Below are 19,055 nucleotides of genomic sequence, written 5' to 3' on the forward strand. Positions count from 1 at the left end.
CTGGCTGAGTTTGTCTGTGGAGGTGCTAGCGTTTGTGGGGATAGTTGGAGATGATGCCTGGACTAGGCTCTTCTGAAGAGCTGCAGTGCTGCCCCGTTGTGTGAACTGCTGCTCTTCCTCTTGTGTGTGGCTTACATAAAGATGCCAGTCCGAAGTGTGCAGAAATTGAAGTTGCTGATAGCAAGTTCTGTTCTCCTAAGCTGGCTAGGATCCCCAAACAGTTCAGCCCCCTCTCCTCCACTCCAGAAACTTAGACCCATTGGAAGATAAAGTCTGTAGCACCGCAGTGAAAGTCTCTGCAGCGCTTTTTTTTCTTGCTTCATTGAGAAGTAGAGTTTACTGCAGTGGGTTATGCCACGGGCGAGCTCCCACGCTGGATTGCAGCAAATGCAGCTAGCTGTAAAACTCCTTGATGCAGTCTCATAAACTGGAGCTCCCTGAAGAGCAGCCTGTTTCCCTGTGGAGAGTCTCTGCCTTTAAAACGGAACTGATAAAAGTGGCAGACTGTGGGAGCTGCTGACCACCTAGGTGCCCTTCCAGTATTTCAGATGCCTTCCCTTTTTTCCCTTTGGATTAGTAATTTAGGAAGCTGCATGCCAGACTCTTGGGTCCCCGGTTTTTATTCTCACTGTTTCTGATGTTGCTGTCGTGCTATGTGTCTTGTGTTTCTGTGAAGCACAAACTCGTGGTTTGGATGCAGTTCTCCTTTTGGGGTTTCCAGTGCCTAATGCAGTATACAAATATTTTGTCTTGTCTGATTTAGCTTCRTTAACCTGTGAAATTCTCAAAAATAAGAAATGCCTCTTTGCCTCTCTTCTCTGCAGCGTGCTCTTTCTCTTGGTAATCGGAACAGCCTATCTAGAAGCTCAAGGAATTTGGGAGCCATTCAGGAGACGCCTCTCCTTTGAGGCGTCGAACCCTCCCTTTGATATGGGAAGGCCATTTGATCTCAGGAGAATAGTTGGAATTTCATCTGACGGAAAGTAAGTATGTGTTGGTGGTGGGTGGGTTTTGATAGTAATTATATATTGTTGTTGTTGCTGTTACTACGATTATGAGGCCACTTAGGCAATAAGACTGCTCTAGAGAACAGGCCAATAAATGAAGATCCACTAATGGACAAAAGATAGCCAGTCAGAAGAGATAGATAGATAGATGTTGTGATTGTGAGAAATATGCATTGTTTTTGTGGAAACAAGGTGTAAAATTTCCTGTTAATRATGTTGAAGATGAAAGGCGTGTGCTGTATAAGAAATTTCAGGGCAAAAGTTCCTCCCTTTTGCATTTTTGCGTTTGAGCCTTCTCTCTTCGGAATTTCTTTCTATGTATCTATTGGCTGTCCTTCTATAGTGTTTTTGCTCACGTGTGGAGTGAGTGGGAAACAACAAACGCTTCAGGCTTGTCAGACAAGTTTTAGGCATTTTTCTTGATGGTGCGCCAAGAAGCGCCCGGTTGAAGGCTGCCCTGGATGTGGCAGCGCGTGTATGGGTGAGGAAGGGCAGGGAGCTCGCAGAGTTCATCTAATCCCTTGTCCTTCTTGCAGCTTGAACGCGCTCGGGTCGGACGCTCAGCACACCTCATCCCGAGGGATGTACGGCGCCGGCGGTGCCTCCTCGCGAGCGGGAGCGGGGAGTCACAAGCAGTGCAACGCGGCGGCCCAGCTGCATGGCGGCAGGAACGCGCCCGACGTGGAGAGCACCAGGGCCCGCGGCAGCTCCAGCCTCCCGAGCAGGACTTCGGCGCCAGGCGCCGCCGTGCCCCGRGCGGGCCCCTTTGCCGCAGACTCGGGCACCCCTCCGCAGGCGCACGGCCCCGGCAGGAGGGCCAGGGGCTCGCGGCAGAGCCAGCCGCCGAGCTCGGCACCGACAGCACCGCCGCTGCCGGAGCAGCCGCCGGAGGCGCCGGCCGAGGGCACCGCGGCGTCGCTGCCGCTGGCCGGACCCCAGGGCGCCGGCAGCAGGAGGCACAGCTCCGAGGACTCGGACCTCACGGGCCTCATAGAGACTATGGACAAAGACTTTGAGCACCCAGAATCCCCGTCCCCAGACGTGTTTACAGAGCAGCCCCCATCTCCACTAGCAAAAAGCAAAGGTAACGCACYGCCGCCCCGTTCCCGTGGGACAAGGCACGGAGCAGACTGTGCTTCCATCTGCTGCGAGGGTCACGGTGGCCCCATGTGGCAGGTTGTGGCTTTCCTGCCCTCATGTGTCCTAAACGCTTCCTGTAGCTCTTCTGTGCCCCTCCGAGCAATGCTAGGTGGTAACTCTTCCTGCAAATTTTTTGGAATGTTTTGAGGAAGACAAAAATGAATGTTTAGATACMGGTATCTAAAAGGCAGGGGCCAGATATATAAAAGGAGAGAGATGCTTGTGACTTTAGCTTCTTGCCCTTTGGTTTGGCATCCTTCAGCCTCCATCAGTTGGATTGGGGCTGGGGAACTGAGGGAAAGAAAAGGAAGATGTCCAAGGGTTTTGCGGACACTGAGACAGAGAACTGTAAATCATGGTAGAATTGTTGGGGACTGGARTTCTTCATGCCCAGACTTGCAGTTGTGGTAGGAAATCCTTGATGTCATGTGGCCAGCACCTGTGTTTATAAATTGCATTAATCTTTGGCTGAGTTAAGGTTGAGTTTGAATTACTTAGGCATCCTTTCAGTTGTCTAATGCTTAAAACACTTTATTCAATTTCCTGCTTTAAAAGTTGGCTATTCTCCTTCTAAAAATACTTGGTCAGAGCAGAACTTAATGCTTCTTTTGTGTCAGCTGTTTCAGCTGTGCTCCAGAATTCTGTGGTTAACTTAATTTCAAACTTAGTGTATTTAAGCTTTTCACTTTTTTCTTAAGCAAAGTGCTGCACAGAAACATGCAGTTACTGTGTTGCTTATGAGTTTAGGAGAAGAGCGTGAGGAAGGCCTGTAAACCCCGAGCAGCTGGGTAACCAGAGGCCCCGAAATGCCAGAGAGGCAGGTGCTGGTGAGCGAGTGCGAAGCTTCAGGCTGTTAGTGGTCGGTGGTCGTGAGCACAAAGCTGTGGGGTGCCTCGGCGTGGATGTGATCCTGCCGCTGGGCTTTCAGATGAGATGCTCTGGAGTGAGGAGAGCTTTGGGGCCACAGCTGAAATCTGCTGCCCTGATTTCTGGTTTAGCTTTTGTTCTGTCTTCAGTGTGGGCAGAGGGATGTGTTCAGAGGAATTAGCCTTAAGAGAACTGGGACCTGCTTCTCGGGCAGGTTTCTCGAGCGTGGCTGCTTGGCCAGCCCACGGTGGGGCAGCAGGCAGCTCAGGGGCCCTGGTGCAGGGGGCTGCAGCCAGCGGCCATGGTGACAGTCTGGGCACCCTCGCTGAGCGCCTCAGTGCTCTGGCCTTGGGCAAATCCAGTTCCCAGGGATTTGGGAAGGCTCCTGGAGCGCGTCTTCCCGTTGTGGTTTATCCTGCAAGGAAGCCCATTGYTGCGCTTCAAGACTGCTCCGTGGTGCAGCTGCCGCACGGTAAGTGGGGACCCTTGAGAGGCTCCTTCAACAGCACACACCTCATCCAAGGAAATGTCTGTAGCTAGAACAATTCCTAGCAGTTGGAGTGCTGGGAAGTTGGCACAGCAAATAGTTGCTCCTAAGTGTTGACAGAGCCATGATTAGCCTTTTCAAGCACATTTAAATACATTGTCATGAAATACAAGCTTGCCTTTTTTTTGTCTATCAAATTCAGACTCAAAGATTAATCACTTAAAGGGGATCTATTTTTTGTCATTTTCYCGTTTTGTAACCTTCTGATTACAGATGCATTCAGATAAATCCAGATTTTTCTTTAATGAAAGCTTTGTGTCACTTCTGCTTTGGCATAGTACACATGCAGTACACATATATTGCAAGCTTTTTTTTTTACAATTTGGATAGTTTTAGTGACTCTTAATCTGAGAAGAATAACTCAGAATGAATGTCTTTATCCACATAGATGTCTCCCTTGACATCTCATAGATGTCTCGGCTTGACTCACAAACTTTAGTGCATGAGACAAAACTTGCCTGTTGCCACATGCCATCTTCAAAAAGTGCACAGTTTGAGGGGAACTTCCGTTGTCTGTCTGGATCTGCGTGTGCACACACTGCTGTTTGATTGTTTGTGGGAGCTGGTTTGGGTTTTGATGCTTTCTTTGACAAACCTCAGCAGCTTATCTAAACATTTGCAGAAGCCGCAACTTCTGCATGGATATTGAACATCATAAAATCTTGCTCAGGATTCCTGTTCTTATGGGGTTTTTTTGTTTCATGTTCCTAGGACAGGGGTCGTAGCAGAGGCTACAGTAGATTATGGTGGTGTTGTTAAGCAGCTGTTCTACATCATATGTTTAGTTCAGGGGAAGCATTTTCTGGTGATAATATGTGAACTATTAGCAGTCCCRAATGTAGACTAAATTTAACACAGATCTCAGAAGGGGCCTTCTAAAGCAAATGTGTAACACTCGCCAGTATGCTCGAAAACTTTCACACAAAGCCCTTGCATTTACTTGTTTATTCACGTTCATCTTAAAGGAACATTTTATCAGCAGTATTTTTGTTTATTCCTATTTATATCGCTGAAGTACACTGATATAAATTAGGCCTGACAATTGATCTGTACCTAGTAGTTGCCAAAGCACTGAGGACAACTTTATGCCGTGGAACGAACTTTATCTGGGGGCATTTTGCCAAGCGGAATGTGAGGCCAAGGGCTGTGTTAGCAGTGCGAGGCCTCCCGTGCCCTGGCGCTGATCCCGGTAGGTGCCGAGCGCCGTGTCCAGCCTTTGCCGGAGCGAAGCAGCCGGCCAGCCTGGCAGCAGGAGGCGGAGAATGTTTGGTCCCAAGGGTAGTAGCTAATAGAAAGATCTTATGGGTACGGGTACGTGGAGTTCATGAATACTCTTACCCAGGGAGAGGATAGCAGGAGATGATGGTGAGATGAAGATCTCTCTTCYTCCTTGTTTCCTCCTTTTCTTCCCTGTTGCTGCCTTCTATACTGTCTCTTCTCGACACACTTYCAGTTTTTCTCTATTGATAACTTTTTCCGTAATTGTTTTAGTCTTTAGGAGCTTAATTTGAACCTCTCTACCTTATGAGCCAAGATCTCTACTTTGATATTGAAGGCTTTTAGACCTCCACATTTTGAGCTTAGAGTTCTGTAGAAAGCATGGGGCAAAAGCAGGGCTGCTGAAGTGGTAGTAGTGTTCAGGCACTACTTACCCATGTGACGATTGCTTCAGGAAAGCTGATTAAACACTCTGGAGTGTTTGATGTGCTCTCTCTACTTTCAACTGCAAGAACACTTGAATATGTCAAGCCAGAGTTGTGCAGTAAGCTCGTAAAATGGTAAAATATGAAAGAACAAAATATGTCRAGGAGAGAAAGTAAGCCCGGGAGCGAGGCGTTTAGGCTTTCTGTCAGTGACCTTGTGATCAAGCATTGCTATTAATGGTCATTCTCACATGGGCTGGGCTGACTTTGTGTTTTAATGGACAGRCATGCTGAGCCTTAAGCGGTTGGGATGATAAAGCTTGCAGCAGCGTCTCTATTTCTTGCTTAAATCTTAGATCTAGTCTTACGCGATGATAAGGTTGACCTAAACACCAAGAATGTTGTGGAATGTGAATGTTTAAAAGAAACGCCAGGAATATGGTGGAATAGAGTTACCTGTAGGCAGGAGCCCGCTGTCTGTGGAGAGGTAGCGGGGACACGGTTTGGCCGTGGGCGTCAATCCAGCTGTGGAGATGGGGCCTCCTCAGGTTTGGTGCTGGTCTTTACCCGTGGTGTGGAGCAGCTCTAAGCAGTTGGTGCCAGAGCAGAGGGCAGGCTCCAACTTCAGGGGTCCATCTGGGCAAGTTGAGCTCCAACCTCCAAGTGCAGCTGCGGAGATGTGAAGTGTCCTTGTCTCCCTAGGGAAAGGGAAGGTACTTCAGCGGAAGTCCAAGCCACAGAAGAAGCGGGAAGAAAAGGAAAGAAGAGGGAAGGGGAAGCAACAGGAAGATGAACTGAAGGATTCCTTGGCAGATGATGACAGTTCTTCAACCACAACCGAAACCTCCAACCCAGACACAGAAGCACTTCTGAAAGAGGTACAGCCCTGCTCCTGAATGGAGATCCTGCACCACCTTATGGCAGCGTGGCCCTTTTTTTGGAGTACAAGTCCTTTTTTTTTTTTTTTTTCTTTCTCCTTCCAGCTTTCACATGCTCTAGTCCCCAACAAAGAATGTTACCTAAAAAACCCTCTTTCACAGTATTTCCCCTCGCTCCTCAGGCTGCCCCTCTTTCAAAGAGGAGCATGACCCTCGTGCCTGAATCGGGTAGTCCCAGGATCAAAAGTGCCCGCGTGGCTGTGGCCGAGTGAGCTGCCAGTTGTCAGGAGAGCTGTGGGAGCTGCCTCCTTGCGTGCTCCGGGCCCATTCTGTTTGCAGAGTAAAACAAAAAACAAGATGTGAATCCTGATTCACATTACCTGATGGTCAAGATATGTGCAAAAATCATGTATTCAGACACTTACTGGGGATTAGTTCACTGGTGGTAACTTGTTAGCAATTACTTTGCTTTATACAATTGTGCACCCCACCTTCATTTTACTTTTTGAGCCCACACGCTTCTAGATAATAACCTAAATGTGCTTTTCACCACCTGTGTAGTTTTCAAGTGCCATAAATACTTTGTGCTAAGGCATGTACTATGAAACCAGGCAAAGCTAAGGTAACGGGAGAGAGGAGAGAAAAGCAAATCTAAACTTGGACTTTTTTTTTTCATTTCAGTTTGGGAAATAGAGAACTTCTGTCTGGAGGGGAAAAAAAGAATGAAATCCATCCGATAACATTTTGAAAGGCAGGGTTTAGTTTGCTTGCCTTGGCTTTTCAGTGTGCTCAYATTAGCAAGTCATGGAAGTATGAAAAGTTATTTGAGTGCTGAAGTTGTTGAAAATAGAGAATCTGGTTTAGATGACCGGGACTGTGTGCAGCCAATGATTCAGCTGTGCAAGTTACACATGCAGTYGGATGTGCAGTATATAAGCAGTGTTGGGCTCAGTACAGAGCTGGCATCTTTTTGAGCTCCCTGGGAGGCCCTGGCTTGGGAAGCTGCGGATCTGTGAACATGGGATTTGTCTGAAGCACCTTAATCTGCTTTCTAGAGAAGCAGAAATGGAGACATCTAGAAAACCGGATATGCAGTACATCATCACTGATGAGTAGAAAGCTACTCTATATGCTGCAAAAATATTCCTGTTTTTTTGAATAACTTTCCTCAGTCTGGTTGATATCTTGATGCAGGAGAGACTCTTAATTTGCTTTCTTAAAAACTGAATATTGCTGCTATAATGTTTTTCATAGGAGCCTGAAAAACAAAAGGGAAAAACTACATCAGAAAAAACTGAAAATGAAACAGTCCAAGTAAAACAGAAAAGTAAAAAACTGCTAGCAAATATCAAGAAAGAAATCCCTGTAGATGTGAAAACCAGGTAAGCAAAATAAAGGAGACATCTCTCAAGGAAAAAGGGGAAGAGCAGATAAAAATCTGTGCATTCAACTGTTGTGACCGCCAAACGTGACTGCTGGCAGCAGCAGCAGGTAGCCCTCAGGCAGCTTACTCATCCTTCCGGGTATCAGGGAATATCTAAAGTTTGTAAATAAGAAATTATTTGGTATGCAGTGCATTAATAAAATAAGGACTAAATCTGAAGGAAGAAATCAGGTTAAGCAGTGTGCAGGTTTCTTTTTTTTGACAAGTATTGCACAGAGAAGGCTGATGTTTCCCCAGGAGCTTCTGGTGGCAACACAGCGAGCGAGTGTTCACAGGGGTGCTGTTGGGCACCCTGACTGAAGCAGGAGCTCTGCAGCTTCCTTTCTTTGGCTCATAGCGTGAGGTCGCTGTCTCGGGCACGTTGCTGGAGAAGGCTGCTGCCCTCTCCGTTGCTTTGAGAGGTGGTTGATGGTCATGTACGGAGCAGGGGAAAAAGAAAACTGGAGCCTTATGCAATTGTAAACTTTTGCTTTTAAAAATCCACTTATTTTTATTTCTTCTCACCATTATCCCTTCCCCTTTATGTTCTGAGACAGAAGGTGGCTACATGTTGCATTCAAAGTATTCAGAGGCCCCGAGGAGAGCTGGATTGGGTTTCTTCTGCAAGAAACAGAAGAAATAATTCTGCCCTAGAAAGCTCACTGTTTGAGAGGGAAGCAAATAGAAAAAAGAACAGTATGTAGACAAATGAATTTGGTGGGAGGATTGAATAGTTTGACATCATTTCTTAAGTGATGATCGCATACATTCCTGGCAATAGCATATCAGGAGCACAGGATCTTAGAGGAGAACAGGGAGAGCCTGGTAGAGGGCAGTTGCTCCTTCCTGCTGGCTCTGCAGGCAGTTAGGTTTGTAATCCTGAAGCGCTCCCTGAGAGCTACTCGCGGAGCCGCATGGGCCGGGAACGGGCCAGGGCGGGAAGGGCGCAGGGGGAGCTGCCTACAGGGGACATGGGAGATGCCAGCGGAGCTGCGCTAGTGGCAGCTTTGAAGATGGGCTTGGGCTTGGCATAAGAAAGCCACAGGAGACCTTGCGTAAGGCCATAGGGCATGTTCATGTAAAACTCTTCTTCAGCACTCGAGAGAGCAAAGGAACAGTTACTGATTTGATGTCTGTTTTCATTCAGTTCTTTGGAATTGTCATATACTCCCCCAGTGGAAAGCAAGCCACGCAAAACCTTTCCAGCTAAGATACCTACACAGCACCTTCTGACAAATGGGTCCAAATCAAGAAACCTCCCCAAAACACGAGGTAGCGTGAGACATTTTTGTCATAAATATCCGGGCTGTTGAATGCTATTTGTTTACAAGCACTTTGGTTAATTTTAATTCTCTACTTGAGCAGAGAGAGTTCATCTGAATGGACTTGGTTTTGTTTTGTTTTGCTTTAATAGGTCCAAACAGTAAGTTAATGGAGAGCAGGCCTTCAGTGTTAGCAAAATTTCTCCCCAGTGGGTCTGGACAGGAGCTCGGAAACACCAGCAGCTCAGAAGGGGAAAAGGATTCTCCGCCACCCGAGTGGGACTCGGTGCCGCTGCACAAAGCCGACAGCTGTAAGTAAGCGTTAGAGTTAGTCTTCTGCCATGAATATCCATAGGGAAGATCTGTGTATTGATCATCTGTTCCTCTCCTCACTGCATAGCTGGGCTCCCTTTTCTGTTGTAGGCCCCATATCAAGAGCATCTGCTAGAATTGGGGCAGATTGAAAAGAGTATGAGCAGAACATGGGTTTTTCCCGTAGTGCTTCAGAAACTACCTGAATGCAGTAGCTGTTGAGGAAATTGAGGAAATGTGAATTACTGCTTCAAAAAAAAAAAAAAAAGTGTTTTCTGCAACAAATATAGGTTTTGCTTGGTTAAGTCTGCTGCAGCTAGAGCTGAAATTAGTCAAATGATCTGTCCTTGAGAGGCAGCACCATAGTGTGATGGTTAGTGCGCTACTGTGAGCTTTCTGATTGCATATTAAGCCCTGTATATAGGAACTAAATCTCCCTCCTGCTGGTTGTGTGTAAACATGAAATGTCCCTCTCCACAGGGCTTGTTCAAAACCATTCTTAACTGTTTAAAAAGCCATTCTTTCTTCCAAGCACATCACTTTTTTTGTAGTGTTTTCATTGAAATGCAATCTGAAAATAGGTAGTAAACCTGTATAACAGTAGGTGAATATAGTGAGGACCCACCTCTTCCTTTGATAACTGGGGATAGCCTCTCGTCACTCCTCTGTTTGAACAGAAAGGGAGCAGGACTTTGGTAGCCTTGGTTATAAGTCCACGCTACAGGAGGGCGTTTTGTGCTTCCTTTCACAGCCACAGACAACCTGTACAAACTGTCTCTCCAAACGCTGAGCGCGGATGCTTTCCTGAAGCAGCGCCAGCCCTCGCCGACGCCTGCCTCTCCGTCACCACCGCCGCCTCCTCCTCCTCCTGCAGCCTTAGCCTTTGGGCCGCGAGGAGGCACCTACAGCAGCATCGTGAACAGCAGCTGCAGCAGGTGAGTCCACATCTGCGCCTCCCGCTGCCCTCCCAGGCACAGGATGGTGGTGTGCTCTCTGCTGCTGCTCCCTGTACACACACGTTTCCTCTTCCCACGGAAACCGCTTCATTACCGGTGCTGCTCTGCATGTCATGTCGTGCTACTTACTTTCCTGGGATTTCTTACACAACCTGGTGCACTGCAGAACTGTGTGCTTACAGGATAGGTGGAACTGTTGCTGTTATTTTCATTTTACCTTCTAGCTAAAATCACATCTAGCTTAAATAACTACTTTTATATCAAAACGCTAATGCCCAAAATCTTACTTTATATATTTTTTTTTCTCAGTGAAACAAAAACCAAGCAGACTAATGGTACCAAACACAAGCTGGCAAAGGCTGCATCTCTGCCAGGCTGGAATGGAAATCCCACTTTTGCTGCTGTAGCTGCTGGTTATGATAAGAGCCCAGGTAATGGAACCAGGTTTGAGTTTAAATACTGCTGAATATTCCCTGAATGTTCTAGTTTTATACTGATTTTACATCTRTTTTTGCAGGTGGCAGCGGCTTAGCAAAGATTTCACCAACTAAGACAGATGTTTCCAGCAATATCAGCATTTCCCACACAGTTGTTGACAGTGATGGCTCTGACAGGTAACTTTTGTACCTCTTGCACTTAAGCTCCCAGAAGAGTCACTGTAACACCTTAATGGCATTTGTGAAGGTACAAAAAGGGCTTCTTTTGGGTTCCCAAAGTTCTGCACAGCATCACTCCCTCATTGCCTGTAACTCAACAGTTCCAGTATATCCAAATAACACAAAATTAGCCTCCTCTTTCTGTGTTTTGAGGGGTGTATCCCGAGGTCACTCAGGCTGGTTTCTAGGCAGAATTTCTGGCTACAGAGGCACAGCAGCGTCTTTCACTCGCAGATTTACCACCGAGATCAGAATGATTAGCTGCACTTTCTCCGCCCTACGAGTAGAAGTGACCCATAACCGTAATAAGCCACGTTCCCCAGCGCACACTTTCTTTCTGACGTGGTTTTAGAGTGCGTGTCTGCGTCAGTTCGGCTGTGAAACTCAGTAGCTGCTCCAAAATAGGAACTAGACTTGTGTGCGTTTCGATATGTAAAGGAATTGCTGCTCTGAGCAAGATTTGTGGGTGGATTTTTGGTTTGTTTATGTGAATGTTTATCACTGATTCCAGTTAGCTCGTCTGTATTTTCAAGAAACTTGCCCACAAAGTACAGCGTAAGGGTTTGTGTGGCTCATTTTTTTTTTTTTTCTTCTGCTAATCAAAAACATGGCACTACATCTTGGGCTCTACGTTTCCTTGAAAAACTGAGCAAAACAGTTACTTCCAGGTGTGTGGAGCTCATCCTACACATTAAGCAGCTTTTTATCTAGAGCAATGCTTCAAAGTAGATACATACACCAAAAAGGAGAATTTCCATATATACTGAAGCCTTTTGGTCAAACAAGGATAACTTAAATTTTCCAATGCTTGGTTGCAGTTCAGTCTTTTAACTGTATCATTTTCTGCCTTGGACTGCTTCATGAGATATCTGTCTGAATTGCTTTATATATAAATATATGTATATATATCAGAAAGTATATATCAGTATATATCCCTGGTGATAGTGTGTTAATGAGTTGTTTATTGCTTTTTTCCACACTCTGTGACATTTAGTTCAGGTTTATGGAGTCCCATCAGCAACCCTGGCAGCCCTGACTTCACGCCCCTCAATTCATTCTCTGCATTTGGACATTCTTTTAACTTAACTGGAGGTGAGTTCTTGTTTTCCAAATTCTTTCAGTATTCAAATACAGGAAAAGGAACAGTGCATTTTCATTCTGCGTTTAAACCTAGGCACTGGCCCATCTCTCTTACTTCTCAAAATATGACCATGTAGGAGTCATAAAAAAAAAAAAAAAAATGCTGGCTTATTCACTACTTCAGCCCAGGGAGGATTAGTGGAAACTTGTATTGCTTGTTGTGCTGGAAATGAGTGTTTGGAAGTTTCTTGATTCCGGAGCACTTTCTCAGGAAGCTGTAGGGTGGCTCTCAGCAGGGTGCCTCTAGGGCTGGGGCTTCCTCAGCACTTTGCACCGTGCTCTGGAAGAGGCAGTGGCCCATCCCACATGGAGCTTTCCTCTTGTGTTGGGCTGCAGTGATGGGAAAGGGGGTGCCCCAAAGTAAATGAGTGTGTTTTGCTAATGAGGGGCAGCTTCAGCACTGCTGCTCATCCAGCTGTAGTCAGCCTGTTTTATGAAATAGGCAGGATTTTCRCTACTGCTCTGCTTGTGCCAGGGTCCCAGCTTATTTGCTTATTGTGTAGTGCCAGGGATAGAACAAGTTCCATAGGCTGAGGCAGAATGATGCACAATAATGTGCTGTAATTTGTGGTTCTGACTTTGTAACACCTGCCTGCTAYAGGGCACGTGAGACCTATATTATTGTGTGACCTTTTAGAAAAAGTATTCACACTACACTGACAAATATTACAGTGTTCTTGATACAGAAAGAGGAAATGCAAAATACTCAGACTTGTTTTCTTTTCTTTTCTTTTCAGAGGTTTTTAGTAAACTTGGTTTAGCTCGACCTGCTTATGGGCAGGATGTTCAGAGAAACTGGAGTGAATTCAACAATGTTCCGTCATCCATCTGGGACCCTTCAGCTACAGATTCTGTACCCTCCTGGCCAACTAGCTCGAGTTCCCCAACTCACACAACTGCAGTAAGTATTGAGTCCAAATAGGGTTCTGTTACTGTTGTTAACCTGTTCCATGTCTGCCACCTACCCTCATTTAGAGGGGTTTTAAATTGTGTGAAAAATGTCAACAGAATGATTGAGGGAAAAGGGAGGTTATTCATATTTATCGTTCTCTCTGGTTAATTTGAAACTGCCATTGGAGAAAGTAGTTAGTCCAATTAGTCCACTCATTTGCGGATGATAGATCCATGCAAGTTTGCTTCCCGTAAAATATTTGTCATGAGAGCATCTGAGAGCACTTGGAAGAGTGTGTTCCATTTTCCCCATGCTTGAGGGTGGTGGAAAAGACCTTCTGCTCCCTTGCCATGCTTGAATGTAGCTGCCTGTGTCACTTCCAGCTTGATGGGCAGCTGCAAAGCAGCCAGTGCGAGTATATATCTGTCCAGTGCTTCAACCTCTGCAAATTAAGATAAAGACCAAAGCCTTTGTCTTAAAGAAAATCAAGTGTGAGGTGCTTTTTTTTGTTGGTTTGGTTTGGTTTTTTTTTTTTTTTTTTTTTTTTTGCAACTTAGGAAAAACACCGAAGGACTTGGTATAAAGCTTTGAAAGCAGCTGTTGATTTGATAGAGACCTTGAATATAGCCAAAGTGAAGAAAAAGCTTTTCAGCAGATTATAGCACTGCTTGTTCATCCTTGGGCTTCTCTGTCAGAATAAAACTTAGAGCCCATCAGCTGTCCTTGATGCCAGCTGAAGCCATTCGTCATCTTGTCTCCTGCAAATGTTTTTGCAGTGAGTAAGAGGCAGTGTTTACTTCACCTGGTGGCAGCGCAGAACAGGGGAAAGGGGAAGCCTAAATAGGCCACAGCCTCTTACGGACATGCGCTCGCTTGATCCCCTGTCACGGGACTGTAACATCACTGAAGTGACATAAGGAGAGATATTTGCTTCTGGTCACGTGGAAGACAGATTTCTCCTTGTGGAATAGGAGGGAGGGGTTGAGGACAACTGGAGTAATCTCCCTATTTTCTGGCCACTTCTGAAGAGCACCCAGAAGTGCTTCAGGGAGACAAACCAGGCAGAGATGGCACTGAGAAACTGGCAGTCCATCCCTTCAAATACCTAGATTTGGAAAAAGAGCAATTTAGGACCTTCTGCTAAGAGAAGGTTGCTTAATAAACAAAAAGCAGAATAAAAAAAAACAGAAACTTTTCTTYAAGGCAGTGATTTTTCAAGTGCTTATAGTGATTAAGATCAGGAAAACTTTGCTGTTCCTGCCACTGAACCTCAGTGCTAGAGAAGGGAGCAGGTACAAGGCTGAGCTCTGTGCTCTCCCTCCCACAAGACCAAGGCAATTCGTACAAACAGCAGTTACATAGTGGCTTCTATATTATACTCTCTTTATAGGAATATTCCTGAGGAGTTATTTTCAGTACAGGATGAGTCCTCATCCTGTTATTTCCCATCTTTCGTGTAAATCTCTCTCCTTCTGCATGAAATATTTAAATTCAGGGTTCTAACTCCCTTAAAGCCCTTTCTTCATTGGCACTGCCTCTTCCCAAGTTTCTTTCTCACCATAGTCCCTTACTCCTCTTTCTTCCATGTGCTTGCATGTGGTACTGCCTGCAGGCCTGTTTGAACCTCCCTCCACCAGCCTGAAAAGGAGTTATCTGATCTAGAGTCCTTTTCTCTGCCTCTTTCCTGGCTGCTGCTTCTCCTGTACAAGCAGTTGCCTTTGCAGCAGGCCCTCCCAAATGCTTTGGGGCGTGCAGGAAGGGCTCCTGGCCCTTCTGCCAGTAGTAGGAATAAACTGAATTTAGAGTTGGTGCCTGAGCATCAGAATGAGTGTTGTCTGTAGTCTCAGTGGTGTAATGGTTGCCTAGCTTAACTGTGACTGTTTAGTTACATAGAACCCAGTTATAAACTGTAACCCGAGTTTAGTTCAAGATCATAGTGATAGTGCAGAGACCTAATGATGTGGTCTTGATAACCCTTTAGTATGATCAAACCTTGTCTAACCCTCTGTAGCAAATCCTACAAGGACTGTTTTTTTCTAGTGTGCAGCCGATTTCAGATATGCCTGAGTTGAACACATCTTTGTTCCAGGAAAGAAAAGTTATTAACCTGAAAATTATTTTAAGGCGCCGAGTCCACTGACACTGGTTAGGTTTTAGAGTCTATTACCAGAGGGCTCAGATCTTGGGAAAGGAACCTCTCTCTCCGTTCTGTAAATCCAACCATAAGGATGAGCGTAGCTTGCAGTGCACAGCTTAGCAGGCCCCTTGCCTCTTGGATGTATCAGGCTTACAGATTGCATTTACAGCGTATGTGCGCTGAATCTGCCAGCTCTGGGGCAGGCAGTGTGTTAAGCCTGCATGCACCAGGTTCTCTGCTACTGGCAGCATGAAAGTTATGCCAGCCTTTCTCATCCWGGCCCTTGGCTGCTTCCGGCTGTCGTTTCCCACAGCACAGCGTATCAGACTCCTTGCTCGCTGCTTGCGGCTCTTTGGGCTTTACTGATGCACTTTGGGGGAGCTTAGCCCTCTTCCTTTCTCCATGTATTCACGAGGCTTGTGCATCCCAGATGCACCTATGYCATGCTGCAGTGCACCTGCACTGTGGCCGTTTGCCAGAGACTCCTGTGCCGCTTGAGAGCTGAGGCAGAATGGCTRGAAATTCATGACAAACAGCAAGTTCTCCCATCCACTTCCCCTTCACCTGGAGAACTTTGGGCAGGAAAAAAAAASTATATGCTGGGAATATGTGGAGATACATATGTGGGACTAAACACAGGCAGGTTCATCCAAAAGTTTCAGTTTCAGTTACAGTTTAGTAACAAATATGTGTCAGTGCAAACAGAGAATTGCAAACTGTCCAATCAAGGATCGGGGACTTCACTGCCACCTTCCACTATAACTTGAGCTTTGTTGTCTTTATCCAGACATGATCCATGTTTATCTTCCTCGTTCTCAGTAGCTTAATTAAGCCTGGGCTTGTTGGCCCATGGGTGTTGAGGTTTGGATGACAGCAGTGCCTACGTGGTAAGGCAGTGCAAAAGCTCACATGATGGGAGCCTCAAAGGCTGCAGTGTACCTGCTCTGTGCAGCTGGTTCTGTTGTGTGGTGCCTCTGGGCCAGCTCTCAGGGCGGGCCAAGAGCGCGTGCAGCGAGGAGGACAGGGGGGCTCCGCAGCAGCCTCGCTTGTCCCTGCGCACCAACGTCCCGCACGTCTCGCAGACTGCAGGAGGCTGCACACGGGGTGGAAACGCAGGCCCCTTGACTGCTGCTGAGCATCTCTCTCTCTCTCTCTCTCCCACAGTCGATCCTGGGCAACCCAAGCGGCCTGTGGTCGAGCACTCCGTTCAGCAGCTCCATCTGGTCGAGTAACCTCAACAGCGCCCTCCCCTTCGCCACTCCAGCGAACACCTTGTCAGGGATCGATCTCATGGGCAGCGAAAACCCCTCGCCGCCGCCGCCCGCCCCGCCGCCCCCGGCCCCCGTTCCAAATCCCGCTGAAGACCTGGGACAGACCTACAATCCTTGGAGAATCTGGAGCCCCACGATTGGAAGAAGAAGCTCAGATCCTTGGTCTAATTCACACTATCCTCACGAAAACTGAAATTAAAAGGAAAAACAAACTTCTATCCAGGTCATGATACAATTCTGAATGGTAATTTTTGAAACATCATTTTCAGGCTGTTGCTGGTCATTGCTTTTTTTTTTTTTTTTTTTTTTTTTTTTTTTTTTTTTTTTTTTTTTTTTTTTTTTTTTTCCTGCCAGTCATGCTTTCATCACTCGCTCCTTTTAAAGTCTATCTTGCAATATGATAGTGTGAGATTGCAGATAAGCTTGAAAAAGTCTGGGTCTGGTCACAAATCAAACTACAGCTGAAGCCTGTAAATCTGAACAGTTTCACTGGGTTCATATTTTACCACCTGCCACTTTTTATTTAGAAAGCAATTTGAACTATAAAATGGTCCTGGCATGCAATACTTTTATCAAAGTACCGGTTTTGGTTTTTAAATTTTTTCCAGTATTATGCTCCAAGATCTAATTTTAAAACAAATAAAGCACTTTGTGCTAAAATGCAGAGTATTTTTTTAAAATAAAGGCTGTCTTTGTTAACACAGGTTCTGAGAATGTAAAGAGAAAACAAACAAAAACAACACACAACCTTAAGAGCAAAATGGCTGAATGTAAGAGCATTCTGTTGAGACTGTAATACACTTTCTGTGCTGTTTGTACATTTGTAAACCTGAATGCATTTTTAAGTTGAACTGAAATGCACACAGCCAAGACTTGTGGAAGAAACAAGATACCTTGTGCATTTCTTACAGATACAACTTTGGGTTGTACTTTAAAATAAATACTGCTTTTTTCAAGCTCTGTCTAATGTAATTCTGTCTGTCTCCAGGCACTTTCTGAACTCGTACATGCCTGAAGCTGCCAAGCAGGGGCGGCCTTCAGGGCAAAATCTCCTGTTCATAGGGCCTGCATTAATAGAAACCTCACTGCAGATGAGTTATTCCTTAGCAATGTGTGGTATTAGAGCGTTTAAGACCTTGAGACTGTGCAGAGTAGCACAAAACACTGAGATGTCACCAGGTGGAGTTGTGCTGGGTAGCAAAATGCTGGGAAAATGTCTACACTATTTCAGTTTGGAGGTGATCAGATGTGGTAGCAGCTTCTGCTGTTCATGCTACACCCCAGCTCTGTAATACTGTTCTCTGTAGGCGCAAACAAGAACTTTGTACGTGTAGATGTGATTTACCTCTTCCCTGAAGTGCGTTTCTCTCAACACTAAGGCAAGCCTGAGTGCCAAAGAGTATCCACCTGAGCTTGTGTGACTCACAAGCACTGCTCCCAGTTTACAGCAGCAGATTTTTATCAGAATCCATCATTTAGAAGATGAAGAGCTGCATATTGTAATTAAAACCTTTATGCTCCAAGGAATATTGTATGCAACAAAAGGTAAGTATTACACTAAATTGCTTATTTAAGTGACTACTTTTGCAGCTGGCCTGTAAGCAACAGCTCTGCTGTCACTCTGCCCTGTTCTTGCTGCCACCAGCAGAAGCTAAAGATGGGAGTCTCTGAGAGAGGAGCTTTCTCAGATTCCTTTGTTCTTAAAAATCAGGTACTTTCAGAGTGATGAAAGGTTTAGCTTGTGCTTATGTGCCTTTTCCTTCTGATGAATAASTGGGCAAACATGTCTCTTTGCATACAAAATAGTTAGTCATTAAGCTACTGGCGTGCTGGGGCCTGTTTCACTRCAAGATAAAAACTTAATGGTTAATGCTAGTTATCATCTTAAGTTTTTCGTACCACCTTTTTTCCTCAGTAGGTCTTTGTGTTAAAATTTAATTTTTGCTTATAACCTCCAAGGAATCAATCTGGSATACTAAATCATCTGTGGTTTAAGTGTCTGCAAGGACAGAAATGGTTTCTGCTTTAAAAAAAYATCCTGGAAAAACATGAGGCAACACCTRTGTAGCTTAGACCTTTGCTTCCACKGTGTGAGCCCTTCCCTTGCCTTATTTCAGATAACCTCTGCCCCCTTTAGAACAGTCTCAGATTTTTTTGCTCTCAAGCACCAATTAAATATTATAATTTAAGCTCCAGGGACAACACAATATAAGCTATTGTGATCTTTGACACATATCCTGCTGTTTCTTAAGAGAAGTAGTAGCAGATCTGCCCAAGGAGAAGGGGGAAAGAAAGGCTAAACCCAATGACTTCYTCTTTCTGAGGGTCTCTGCTCCCCGTTCCCTGTGCTCGCTCTGTTCTGTGTAATTAAAGAGCTACTTTTAAGAACAGACCTAACTGGAATTTATGAGARTTAGTTTGAATAAAATTGTGACTAACTCCCTATTTCTAAGGAGACCTCTGTTGCACAGTAAGGATAGGTAGGGCACAATTTTGCTGCTYTTTCCCTGTAATGTTATGGGACAGTTGCACTTTTCACAGATATTGAAAACATGAAAACATAGTTGAGGTCTCTGACATGATTTTAAGATTCACTTTTTAATTTTATTTCACTTATTCTTGAGAGATTTTACTCAATGTCCAAAGCCTGTAGAACTGTTGGAAAGTTGAGAGGCACTGAGCAGGTGTTGTGAGTTGGAAAGATTCCCCACAACAGAATATTAAGAGATGGCAGATCTCTTGCACTAGAATATTAACAATAATAATAATAATAATAATAAGCAAAGTGAATGCATGCAAAGTCTTACATGGAAATTCTAGATTGCATAGAAAATCCAGCAGCCTTCTGGAAGGACAGCTTTGGAGGATAGAGGATGAGCACAAGCTGTGGTAAGGTGTGAAGCTGCAAAGCTTTTCAACAGCAG

General features: G+C 45.3%; 1 protein-coding gene across 1 annotated transcript in view; it reads left to right on the forward strand.

The window, feature by feature from the left end:
* Nucleotides 1-16,426, forward strand: part of TMEM131 (transmembrane protein 131) — a 66,782-nt gene extending 50,356 nt beyond the window's left edge. Inside the window, 13 exon segments of the mRNA XM_026035619.1 lie at nucleotides 825-983; nucleotides 1,544-2,091; nucleotides 5,907-6,082; nucleotides 7,337-7,464; nucleotides 8,653-8,777; nucleotides 8,920-9,078; nucleotides 9,831-10,014; nucleotides 10,345-10,466; nucleotides 10,553-10,649; nucleotides 11,686-11,783; nucleotides 12,569-12,732; nucleotides 16,025-16,300; nucleotides 16,302-16,426. Coding sequence (XP_025891404.1) covers nucleotides 825-983; nucleotides 1,544-2,091; nucleotides 5,907-6,082; nucleotides 7,337-7,464; nucleotides 8,653-8,777; nucleotides 8,920-9,078; nucleotides 9,831-10,014; nucleotides 10,345-10,466; nucleotides 10,553-10,649; nucleotides 11,686-11,783; nucleotides 12,569-12,732; nucleotides 16,025-16,300; nucleotides 16,302-16,361 — 2,296 coding nt within the window. The 3' untranslated portion in view covers nucleotides 16,362-16,426.
* The last annotated feature ends 2,629 nt before the right edge of the window (nucleotides 16,427-19,055 follow it).

The sequence above is a fragment of the Nothoprocta perdicaria genome, unplaced genomic scaffold (assembly GCF_003342845.1).
Source record: "Nothoprocta perdicaria isolate Ctin4 unplaced genomic scaffold, notPer1 scaffold_163, whole genome shotgun sequence".
In the NCBI taxonomy this organism is placed as follows: Eukaryota; Metazoa; Chordata; class Aves; order Tinamiformes; family Tinamidae; genus Nothoprocta; species Nothoprocta perdicaria.